The following is a 13,577-nucleotide window of genomic DNA, read 5'->3' on the forward strand; positions in this document are numbered from 1 at the left end:
GATCTTGCATATAGTTTCTGACATTCAACATGGCAGGCTAAGATAGTTAAGGGAAAGACAGAAATGTCCAGCCTTACTCCAGTCCTTGGCATTTATGGCTTGGATACCCAAATGAAAAACAAGCCAGTGAGTAAAAGAAGTGAATTCTTTAAAAAAAAAAAAAAAGATTTATTTTCACGTTATTTGCATTGGTGTTTTGCCTGTATGTATGTCAAATACCCTGAAAATGGAGTTACAGACAGTTGTTAGTGGCCATGTGGATACTGGCCATTGAACCTGGTCCTTCAAAAGAGCAGCCAGTGCTCTTAACCACTGAGTCATCTCTCCAGCCCCAAAAGAAGTGAATTTTTAAAAAGAGAAGGGAAGGAAGGAAGGAAGGAAGGAGGGAGGGAGGGAGGGAGGGAGGGAGGGAGGGAGGGAGGAGAAAGGAAGGGAGAAAGACAGTAAAAACTGCTGTTACTAGTCTGTAACATTAACATACATTAATTATAAATTAATTATGTATTATAAATGTATTATATTATTGTATTATATTGTATTATTACATAATAATACAATGTAATAATTATATATTATATAATACAATATTATATTGTATTATATTGTATTGTATATTGTATTATATTATAAATGTATTATGAATTAATTATAAAATAATAGACTTTACTATGATATTTTAGTTTTTTTATTTGTTTGTATTTTTGAGACAGAATTTTTCTCTGTGTAGCTCTGGTCATCCTGGAAATCACAGAAATCAGCCTGCCTCTGCCTCCCCAGGTACTGGGATTAAAGGCTTGTACCACCACTGCTGGGCATGCTATGACATTTTAATACATGCATATTTTTGGCTCAAGATGAAAAAAAGCCCAATACATAAAAACATTTTGGTATACACAACCTAGTGTAATCAGACCCATAAACAGCTCAGTTCACAGTATACAGAGGTGCTCACATAACTCGGCAAAACAAGACCTAGAAATTGCCCCAGTTCAGAATAACTACTTTGAAACTTGGAGACGTTTGAATAGTGGGACCTTGAATTCCAGCTTTGGCTCTGCATTTTGATAAAGGCACCAAAAGTCACCTGATTTTACACAAATATATGAGGTAACTGGGTGAGGCTTAAAGTACTGAGGTCAAAGTTATAAATTACAGGCAAAAAAAATCAATTTTCAACTACTTCAGGCTCCAACAGAAAAAGTATAGGCAAAAACCTCTTGTTGCAGCCTCTTCAATTCCATTTCTATTTGCTCGAGTTCTTGTTTACAGTCCAGTAACTGTTCAGTCTTTTCTTCCCTTAAAAGCAAGAAGATATTTATTAAAGAATAACATACTACTTAGAGAATCTGTAATCACAACATATTAATACGAACAGGTGAGAGCTGCAGATGGCTCAGCATCCCATGGCATAAACAGTTTAATTCATAAAAATTAATTATCTATCTAATCAGAAATTATATTATTACTCTATAAATCAAAATAAATCATATTATTTGGGTTTACCCATAAAAAGCATATAATAGTCAATACAAAGCATATCTTAATTATTTATTTTATAGTTTCCATTAGATATAAAGCAACCTAGACTTTTTTTTTTTAATCAAGATTTTTGCAGGTAATCCACTTCAGGAAATATCTGTCCCCATCAAAACAAAAGAAAGCCTTCTTACAGACCATCTTAAGACAGACATGAAAGAAGACATTTTTAAAGATATTATGTGGAATTTAATGAAATGCTCATTACTGAAAATACTTGCTGCATGCATCTGGATTCTTCACTTACTTAAAAATTTTCCACTTAATTTTCAAATCATTACATATGAAACCAATTTTTGTCAATCTTCTCAAGGTTGTTTGAATTTTTAATATATTCCAAGGCCAAGTAAATTCTATTTGAAAATTAAATTCTAATATAATGCAAAATGTTAAATGAATTCACAGCCATCACTGTAATTCTAATTGCATGCTTCATCTAAAGACTAGAGAAGATTGGACTAAATTATATGGGAAGAACTAGTGTTCACTGTTTAGGCTATCCATTAGCTGTCAGTCAGACTAATAACAGCAATCTCTTCCCTAATTTTCCTAGTGCAGCTGTTTATAGAATATCCTGGGCGTGTTCACTTCAATAGACACATAATAATGCAGACATCCACAAATGAAAGCTGTATTTTTTGTTTTCAAAATTTCCTACAGACTATTTAATGCTTTTTCTACCTTGCATATCCAATTCACTTTTAAGTTACTTTAAATAATCAATAAACAAATGTAATTACTAAACTGTGTATTTAAATTTAAAACATACATTCTAAAGCTCAAATTCCAAGAAAACGAATTTAAAAAAGAGAAAAGCCATAAATCAAAAATACTTTGTTCTCTTTAAAGAACAAAATTCAAAATCTTCAGCAAAGATGGTCATGCTTTTACTTGTGCTTCACCCAAGACTGAATATGTGAAATTTATACTGGATTTTCTGCAATGAGCTTTGATAACTAAGTAAGTAAAATTTTATCAGTGCTAATAAACTCTGAATATTTTAATAAGCAGATGACTGGCATTTTAATGACTTAATGTAGATGATACATATAAAATTATTTTTGTAACATTTTATGCCAAGAATTCAGTCTTTGAAAACAACCTTGTCATTATTCCTATTATTATTGACACAGGGTTTCACATAGCCTAAGCTAAGCTCCGACTTACTTTGTGTCTGAGGATGCCCATGAATGATGTATTCTCCTGCTTATATTTCTTGAGTATTGGGATTATAAGCTAATTTTTCTCATTTTGACAAACACTAATAAAAAGTCTGACTTAGGTTAACAACAGAGGGCACGTGGCCTTTTGTCAAACTTAAACTACTGCTAAGGTTATCTTCGTGAACACATTATTTCAATGAATATTGAGAATCAGAGACTTACAATTCCTGCCGAAGTCTTCGGATCTTAGCCTTAGCATCAGCCAGCTCTACTGAGAGATGTTGTCTACTTTCTGTTCGCTTCATGCCTGGGGAACCACAGGGTGATTGTGCAGATGAAGAGGCATGGGGTAGAAAATGAAGCCCATCTCGCTCTTCAGAGAGTTCTACAATAGTCTGAGAATTAAAGGGGTAAACAGAATCAGTTTTAGTGTTCTCAACATCAGTAACCTACACACAGCAACCCTAATCACTGGGTATTCTATAAAATAAAACAACTCATTGATCAAAAGCATCTCAACTTTGCCAGGCGTGGTGGTGCAAGCCCTTTATCCCAGCACTTGGGAGACAGAAACAGTTTCAGGTGGATCAATTTGAGTTTGAGACTAGCCTGGTCTACCTAGTGAGTTTTGGGTCAGCCAGGGCTACATGGTAAGTCCCTATCTCCAAAATAAACAAGAGAACAACAGTAACAAAAACATCATTTTAACTTTGTCAAATTAGCTGTCATTTTAAGTTTTATTCAACAGTTCATGTGTGAGTTACTTCACAAATAACATTAAAATACGTTAATGCTTTTTTTCTCTCCCCAGATTTTTTCATATAAATCAGTTATGACAAAATAATTAGATAACTGTTGGAATGGCATAAAAGACATGTCGACACAGGAAAGAAAGCCAAAGAATGATTTGTCTAGCTATCCAATTATGACAGCCAGTAACACAAGTGGTTATTTAATAAAAATTTAAACAGCTCAAAATTCAGTTCTTTAGTCGCATGAGCTGTTTTAAGTCTTTAGTTGTTATGATACTGGACAGTCTGGGAACATGATCTTGACATCACTGCTGAATTAGACAATATTGTTTTACAACTTTGTAATCTTAGTGAAAGCAATCAGTAGACCATAAGACCTTAGAGGTTAATCTCTTTTTTTTTTCTGAAGGGCAGATGACTGAGGCACAAAGATTATATGCTTACACAACTAGGTAACAGTAATGTTGAGACTACACACTAGCTGTTCATTTTGTACCTTGTGTTCCCTGTTCTATATTACTTCTCATCTCAAAAGCTTCCCCAGTTCCTTTTTCCAGACCCTCAGTGGGGCACAGACCTTTTCATTTTCCTAAATCTCTGCTTTATGGAGTAAGTATGTAGCCAATCTATATTTTGTACAACCATGTTGCTCCATTCTTCTAATTTTTCTTTTCTTTTCTGGTAAATTATTTTATTCTAAACCATTTGTTTGTTTTACTTTAAACTTTCTCAGGCAAATGGACCTGTGTTGCAAAGCAATTTTAACTGTCCACCCAGATAGATTGGGTGGCATTACTACTTTGAGACCATTACATAGCTAACTTCCCTAATTTTTACTTAATTTTTTAAACATTTGTTCATGTCATTTTATGTGTTTTGCTTGAATGTATGTGTACCATATGCATGCCTAGTGCCCATGGAAGTCAGAACATGGCATTGGATCCTTGGAGCTTGGAATTATGGATGGTGTGAACCACCATATGGGTGATGAGATTGAAGACAGGGTCTTCCACAAGAGCAACAAGTCCTCTTGAATACTGAGCCATTTCTCTAGCTCCATTTTTTTGTTTTGTTTTAACCATGCACCAGAATTCATTTCTTTATCCTTGGGAAGTATTTCAGCATCTCTGTCTTCCGGTTTGCAGCTACCACTTTCATGAACTTGAGAGAGCACCAATCCAGTCCTCTGTCTCTCTATAGCTCCATGTCCTTGGCTTAGTCAACAGAGTGAAGTTTCTTTAGTGCAGAAACCAGCTCTTTTGTAGTATGCTTCTTTTACTATTACTGCTCTTATGTGACGATGCCTAACCTTGAATGATTCTTTTTATCACTCAACTGCCTCCTTTGGCCAATGTAAGAGATTATTTTTTAACTACTGTAGAGTTCTTACTCTATCTGAAACTACAGTCAACCTTCTTAAGTGTACTTTTACATGTTTAATTTTAAACTTTCATTTTTACTGTCTGACAATGACTTACACTTTTCTCCTTAATAATCTCATCCAACACTATGATTTTCAATAAAGGTCTACCTACTTTAGACTAAAGAAACTGAGGCCTATATAGACTAATGTAAACCAAGGTCATACAACCAATGATGGGTGCAATATCAACTAAATTTCAAGTTGATGTATGCATTTTAAATGTGTTTTGTAAAAATACTAACATAAATTTGCTTTTTATACATTTTCACAAAATATAATTCAAGTCTGACTATAGCCATTTTTTTTTTCTGGTTTTCTTCTTTGTTTGTATTCAGGCAGGGTTTTATGTAGGCCAGGTTGGTCTGAAACTTGGTCTGTAGTCAAGGCTGGCTTTGAACTCCTGAACTTCCTACTTCTAACTGTAGTTCTGAGATTACAGGTGTATACCATCATGTCTAACTTCTTGATTCCAGTTCTAAAGTGACAAAACTTGAAGACAAAAACAAAGAATTACTTGGTACTAGATCTTACGACCTGTTTTCACTGAAGCTCTCCATACTATGCAGTGATCCTTTTGCTTAATTATATTTTGGGGCAAACTGCCCCAGAAAAACTTTGTAAATTATTTCCTTTCCTCTGTTTAAGCTTCAAACAGAAAACTGCTGTTATTGCTTCTCAACAAATTACTCTTCTCTAACTAATCACCTAGTTAGCTGCTTCATTATTACACATTTTCCACTGAAAACATTCATCATTTTGGTGTTTTCAATATCGTTCTTATATTTTCCTCCTTGTTCTTCAAAGGTATGCACACAGCTTCTTCTATAAAAAAAGACAAAATTCCTTCCTTGTTACTTTTGAAGGTGAATGACACACAACTGTCCTCCCACACAGAAGCACATCTCAAGTTCCTTGTCTTTTTGGACAATGTCATTATCTTCCATAGTGGACGAATGCTCTAAGAGTGGGCAAAGGTTCTACAGAGTCAACTTTTTTTGTTCGTTTTTCTGTTGTCTTCATTATCTTTAATTTTGTTAACATTTCCTGATTTTAGTTACAATACCTAGGAGATAATATTTAACAAACATTTGATTCCTACACAAACATCTTCAACCTTAGATACATACTAACTTTCAGATCAACCTGGGGTACATAAGACCTTTTATAATAATTTTAAAGAACAAGACTAAAAGGGTTGTTTGGTACTGACTCCCTAACTGCCTGTGACTTCCCCAACCAACATGGGGTCAAATGGGCAACACAACCAAGAAATTTAGTAAATTCTTGGGTTTCATGGCAATGAGTTTTCCACTTACATCAAGTATATATCCAGTTTCACACTTCTGCACTATTGCCAAAGTCATGGCGGTGACTTGAAAAATACACAGGAATAAAATCAGAATAATAATAATGAAAAAAGAAAGAAAAAAACTAACTATAATTTGCTTTTTAGAAATCTGAGGCTGTTTTATTTCCTTTCTAATTGCTGTGTTACTCACAAATACACATACAAACACAATAATAACAACAACAAAAGAAAGGCATAGTAGTTTCACATCAGCAAACTAAACGAAGTGTGGATGGAATAAGACAGAAAAACTCCTGTGTTTATACGGCACAGATTTTTCTTGTCACTGCTCCCTAAGTAATGTACAGCAGAACAACTATTTGTGTATTCTTTACATAATTATCATTATTATAGGTAATTAAAAGATGATTTAACACATATAAGATATTTGTAGGATTATATGTGAACACCATACCTTTTGTTTGTTTGTTTTTGATTTTGGGACAGGGTTTCTTTGTGTAGCTCTGGCTTTCCTGGAACTATCCTTGTAGACCAAGCTGGCCTTGAACTCACAGAGGTCTGCCTGCCTCTGCTTCCTGCGTGCTTGCACCCTATGCCTGGGATACCTTTTCTTTCTTTTTTTTTTTTTTTTTCACGAGAGACTTTGAGGATTCATGGTTGTAGTTTCTTTTTCATTCTTTCTCTTTCCCTTTTTTCTTTCTCTCTTTCTTTCCTTCCTTCTTTCTATTTAAGCTTTTTAAGATAGGGTTTCTCCGTGTATCCCTGGCTGTCTGGAACACACTTTTTAGATCAAGCTAGCCCTGAACTCAGAGATCTGCTTGTGCTTAGACCTGAGTGCTAAGATAGATTTTAGTATCTTAAGAAGGTCCTACAGCCAACATACCTCACAGACACCAAAGGATGACTATAGTTTATTACCTAATCCTAAGAAACAGGGAATCAATTCTAGAAAGTTACTTTTATAAAGAAGGCAAACTTCCATTATAAATTGAAAGAAGCTTACTACCTCTGAATGTTCATCTCTCTCATCTATCAGTCTTCTCAGATGTGACGCCATGTTTTTTAAGAGTGGCTCTATGTCTTCTGGAGATACATCTGTCACCTCCATCCACTGCAGGTCAAACACGTTTTCCTGATTATGAGTCACCTTCAGACAGACAGCAAAATTAAAAAAGAATGGTTAGTGCTTATATATTGATTTCATTTTAGTACAACATTAACTCTACTACAAAAGCAGATAAAGTTAATGGTGACAAACTGAATATTTTAACTAAATTAAAACAAATTTTCATCTGGACTTTTAAGTTAACTAAGAAAAGATGGTATATGGAATATTTTAAACATTTCCAATAAAATAAAAATATTTTAAAAATTTTCGCAATTTTAAAATTCTCCCCCAACATGTAAAATTTAATATATAACCTAATTCTAGAAAACAATATAAGATTTATGGCTTATGAAACTGGCAGCTGTTAAAGTTGATTTTGATAAATTACATTAATATCAGTAATTTGACAGAGTAAAAAAAATCTGACACAGTGTATTTTGACTCAGATTTGTTTTTATATGAACGCTCAATAAAAATGATCGTTCATTTAAGAGAAAATAAAGACTAAGCTTTTTATCTTTACCCCCATCATTCATTCTGTGCTACCTAATAAAGACACAAACTTCATTCCTCAACATTCTCATGTCCTCACAGACAAAAGTGAGAGTAAATGTATAGTAATCACTGTGCCGTATATACAATAAATCACTTATAAAATTATCTATCTCACTTCCCAGAGACTCATACTCCAACCAAGGACTATTCATGGAGATAACCTAGAACTCCTGCACAGATGTAGCCCATGGCAGTTCAGTTTCCAAGTGGGTTACATAGTAATGGGAAGAGGGACTGCCTCTGACATAATCTGATTGGCCTGCTCTTTGATCACCTCCCCTGAGGAGGGAGCTCCCTTACCAGGCCACGGTAGAGGACAATGCAGCCAATTTTGATGAGAACTGATAGACTAAGATCAGAAAGGAGAGGAGAACCTCCCCTATCAGTGGACTTGGGGAGTGGCATGCATGCAGAAAGGGGAGGGAGGGTGGGATCGGGAAGGGAGGAGGAAGGGGCTTATGGGGGGATACAAAATGAATAAAGTGTAATTAATAAAAAATTTTAAAAAAAAGAAAAATAAATAAATAAATCAGACCTTACATCCAGAAAAAAAATTATCTATCTCTAAAAATTAATATAAAAGATTAATTTATATTTGATCTTTAATTGTTCTTATTTCTCCTGTAACTAAGTACTTAGGGAGATAATATTAAAAAACACCCTGTAAACTGCATAAAAAGTGCATTAATGTAAAAAAGGTAGTTACCTCTTGAATATGTGCGGCAACTGCTGCTTTTGTATCAAAATCTAAACCTTGAATCTTTTCAATAAATTCTTCCTTTTTCTGACACTGAAATAAATGGGGAGAAGGGAGAGAACCATTCAGACTCTGTATTGTCCTTAAAATGCTACATATGTATGTACACACACACACATACATACACACACACACACACACACACACACATATATATGCAACAAGCTTTATGATATCTGAACAGCACAGTGAGGGTTTTGTTCTACATTTAAACAGCCTCTCAGATATAGTTACCTAATAAAGATACAATGATTTTGAAACATTTAAGAGCCAGGAACAGAAATCTACACTATTTATGCTGGAAAGTTCTAAAGTAGAAACATATTACACAACGCATCTGAGGTCAGGATATTATTATGCTAACTTTACAAACAGAGAAGTAAAGAATCAAGAACTTGTTTCAGAGAGAACAAGTTACTTGCCAAAAACCACAGTGAGTCAGTGGCAGGATTCGGAATATTGCCAAAAGGCTCAGTCAGTCCCTGACTGTCACCAAACAACACTGCCTTTCTTCTCAGGGGGAAAAAAATTAGGCAAGTTTTACTTCAAGCTTACAATTTATTCTCTCATATTCATCCTATCAATATTAATAAAAGAAACTAACTTTGATGATCCAGGTCAACATTTATAATGTAATACAATAAATACTTGGTTTGTTTCTACTATAACAAAGTAACAAGGGTAAAATTTAACACTGTGTATAAATACACATGAAACCAAATAGGAATGAGGCAGCAATTCCTTACTGTCCACTGTTAAAAAGTTTATTTCAACTAAAAACATAAAATATAAACCTAATCTTTCCCCAATAAAGATTAAATAACAACAAATATCACCTCGACTTCTGTCTACATCTCTTATATTGCAATTCAACTGCTAATACAACTGTATTCTTGCAGCTACCAAATGAGAGGTGCATACAAAATAGACAGCATTGCCTTGTGCCCAGCTAAGGCTCATCTCCCAGACCAATTACAGAGCCAGAGAAGACAATAAGACCTCGAGAATAAAAACTAGTTCTTTGATCATTAAGAAACTTACAAAGCTCTGATTCAAGCTAGTTAAGTTTCTAATGCTCTATTTCTTCATTATACAATCTTTTGAACATACTCCCTACTTTCACCCGGAGTTCTACATCCCAGTAAAAATTAAACTATTGCTATGACATAAAAATGTTTAAAAATAAATTACCCAGGAAAGCACAATTCCTAGTTTTGAGTAGGAATCGAAGAGTTTTGAGGGAATAAAATAGAGATCAATAGGCTTTAAAACACTAATCTTTTTGGACTGGTAAATATTAATCAGGCCTTGTAAGAACAACTGTGAGTATATAGACCTATAAGATATGATAAACATAATGAAATCTATACACCTAAAAAAGATAATCAAGAGAGCGGACATGGGGTAAGATTATCAATCCTCGTTTTGAAAGACAGATGGGATGCGCACTGAACATTGACAGGAGTCTACTGAGCGCATTTGAAAATCTCTAACTAGCAGTGTTTTCAAAGCAAAGACTCATGACCAAACCTTTGGCAGAGTACAGGGAATCATAAGAAAGAAGGGGAGTTAGTCTGATGAGGAAAGGATAGGAGCTCCACAAGGATCAAATATATCTGGGCACAGGGTCTTTTCTGAGACTGACATTCAACCAAGGACCATGTATGAATGTAACCTAGAACCTCTGCTCAGATGTAGCCTGTGGTAGCTCAGTAACCAATTGGTTTCCCATAGTGAGGGGAACAAGGACTGTTTCTAACAGGAACTCAATGACTGGCTCTTTGGCCTCCCCACCCCCCAAGGGAGGAGCAGTCCTGTTAGGCCACAGAGGAGAGCTTTGCAGCCAGTCCTGAAGATACCTGATAAAACAGGATCAGATGAATGGGGAGGAGGTCCCCCCTATCAGTGGACTTGGCAAGGGGCACGGTGGAGATGAGGGAGGGAGGGAGGGACTGGGAGGGAATGAGGGATCGGGACACGGCTGGGATACAGAGTTAATAAAATGTAACTGATAAGAAAAAAATAAAATTAAAAAAAAAAAAGAAAGAAAAACAACATATGTTATGCTTAAAAAAAAAAAAAAAAGAACAACTGTGAGGCTCTAAGATCAACAACCAATAAATGGGACCTCATGAAACTGAAACTTCTGTAAAGCAAAAAACACTGTCATCAGAACAAAATGACAACCTACAGACGGGAAAAAGATCTTCACCAACCTTACATCTGACAGAGGGCTAATATCCAGAATATATAATGAACTCAAGAAGTTAAACACCAACAAACCAAGTAATCTAATTAAAAAATGGGATACACAGAAGCAGATAGACACACAGGGTATATACTCACTCATAAGTGGATATTAGACATATAAAATAGGATAAATATACTAAAATCTGTACACTTAAAAAAGCTAATCAGGAAGGAAGACTCTGGCTAAGATGCCCAATCCCTATTCAGAAAGGCAAGAGGATGGACATCGGAGGAAGAAAACAGGAAACAGGACAGGAGCCTACCACAGAAGGCCTCTGAAAGGCTCTACCCTGAATGGTATCGAGGCAGATGCGGAAACTCATAGCAAACTTTGGGCAGAGTGCAGGGAATCTTATGAAAGAAGTGGGAGATAGTAAGACCTGGAGAGGATAGGAGCTCCACAATGACAGCGACAGATCCTAAAAGTCTGGGTACAGGGGTCTTTTCTGAAACTGATACTCCAGCCAAGGACCACTCATGGAGATGACCTGGAACTCCTGCACGGAGGTAGCCTATGGCAGTTCAGTGTCCAAGTAGCCTCCATAGTAATCTCAACAGAGACGGTCTCTGACATGAATGGATTGGCCTGCTCTTTGATCACGTCCTCCTGAGGAGGGAGCAGCCTTACCAGGCCACTGAAGAAGACAATGCAGGCACTCCTGATGAGACCTGATAGACTAGGATCTGAGGGAAGGGGAGGAGGACCTCCCTTATCAGTGGACTGGGAGAGGGACATGGATGGGGAAGAGGGAGGATGGGATTGGGAGAGGATGAGGGAGGGAGGTACAGGGGGGATGAATAGACTGTAATTAATAAAAATAATTTTTAAAAAATGGGGTACAGAGCTAAACAGAGAATTCTGAGCAGAGGAATAATCAAATGGCAGAGAAACGCTTAAAGAAATGCTCAAAGTCTTTCGTCATCAGGGAAATGCAAATCAAAATGACCCTGAGACTCCACCTTACACCCAATCAGAATGGCTAAGATCAAATATTCAAGGGATGATGTATGCTGGAGAGGATGTGGAGAAAGGGGAACCCTCCTCCATTGCTGGTGGTAATGTAACTTTGTACAACCACTTTGGAAATCAATCTGGCGCTTTCTCAGACAATCAGGAATAGTGCTATTCAAAATCCAACTATACCACTCCTGGGTATATATCTGAAAGATGCTAAACCATACAACAAGAACATTTGCTCAACTATGTTCATAGCAGTGTTATTCATAAGAGCCAGAATCTGGAAACAACTAGATGTCCCTCAACTGAAGAATGGATACAGAAATTATAGTACATTTACACAATGGAATACTACTCAGCTATTAAAAACAAGGAAATCATGAAATCTGCAGGCAAACAGTGGGAACCAGAAAAGATCATCCTGAGTAAGGTAACTCAGAAGCAGAAAGACACACATGGTATATACTTACTTGTAAGTGGATATTAGCCATATAATATAGGATAAACATACTAATATCCATATTCCTAAACAAGCTAAACAACAAAGAAGACCCTAGGGAAGAGGCTGAAACCTCACTCAGAAGGGCAAACAGAAGTAGGCAAAGACAAGGAACAGGACAGGAGCCTTCCACAGGGGGCCTCTTAAACACTCTACCCACTAGGGTATTGAAACAGACGCTGAGACTCACAGCCAAACTTTGGGTAGAGTGCAGGAAACCTTATGGAAGAAGAGGGACATAGAAAGACCTAGAGGGGACAGGAACTGCACAAGGAGAACAACGGAGCCAAAAACCTGAGCCCAGGGGAGCCTGCAGAGACAGATACTCCAACCAAGGACCATGCATGGAAAGGACCTACACCTCCTATTCAGAGGAAGCCCATAGTCTGTTTAGTTTCCAAGTGGGTTCCCTAGTAAGGGAGGCAGGGGCTGTCCCTGTCATGAACTCATTGGCTGGCTTTTTCATCACCTCCCCATGGGGGGGGGGGGTGCAGCCTTACCAGGCACAGAGGAAGGAAGATAATGCAGCCAGCCCTGATGAGACCTGATAGGCTAGGGTCAGATAGAAGGGGAGGAGGTCCTCCCCTATCAGTGGACTAGGGAAGGGGTATAGGGAGAGAAGAGGGACTAGGAGAAGATGAGGGAGGGGGCTACAGCTGAGATACAAAGTAAATAAATTGTAATAAGTAAATAAGTAAATAAATAAATATGTATTATCTTACAAACCTATCTTTCAGAGATAATATTGTAAATATACTGTTGTAGAAAAATTTCACAGTTCATTGTTATTAAAGGTATTCACTTAAAAAATAACTGAGTATTATATAAAGAGAGCAATGATGTGTACTTCCATAAGAAAACAGAAGATTACTTTTTAAAGGAGAAATAACAGAATTTTATACAAAAAAAATTTAAAAAATGAACAACTGTGAATTAACTTTCTGTGTATGCACAGCATATGTAAACTAGCTTTTCAGGAACAATAATCCCAACTTCTTAATTTAACACTTCTATAATTACTGACTTATGAATAGTTCTTTAGCCAATCAGAACATAAAATGGTAGTTATTATGAATGGTAAAAATTAATATTCAGAGTACCCCAATTCAACAGTCTTATGGTTTTCTGGTATAGTTTAGAAAAGAAATATACATTCTCTTTTGTAAGCCCTGAAAGTCACTGTTTCTTCACTAACACTACCTTGAGAAGCTCACCATTTATACAGTTACTTTGTTATATTGATTAGTGTAACAATCAATATATAGTA

At 36.1% G+C, this 13,577-nt stretch overlaps 1 protein-coding gene across 6 annotated transcripts in view; it reads right to left on the reverse strand.

Annotated features, from left to right (window-relative positions):
• The window catches only part of Ccdc88a (coiled-coil domain containing 88A), a 127,177-nt gene that overhangs the window by 60,904 nt on the left and 52,696 nt on the right, over positions 1–13,577 (reverse strand). For all 6 annotated transcript variants that reach the window (XM_055628904.1, XM_055628905.1, XM_055628903.1 and 3 more), the window contains exons 6-9: positions 8,553–8,636; positions 7,190–7,330; positions 2,922–3,094; positions 1,215–1,296 (exon numbers count right to left, since the gene is read on the reverse strand). In XM_055628904.1, coding sequence (XP_055484879.1) covers positions 1,215–1,296; positions 2,922–3,094; positions 7,190–7,330; positions 8,553–8,636 — 480 coding nt within the window. The remainder of the gene's footprint in view (positions 1–1,214; positions 1,297–2,921; positions 3,095–7,189; positions 7,331–8,552; positions 8,637–13,577) is intronic.

Source organism: Psammomys obesus, unplaced genomic scaffold, assembly GCF_907164565.1.
Source record: "Psammomys obesus unplaced genomic scaffold, mPsaObe1.curated_primary_1811, whole genome shotgun sequence".
Lineage (NCBI taxonomy): Eukaryota > Metazoa > Chordata > Mammalia > Rodentia > Muridae > Psammomys > Psammomys obesus.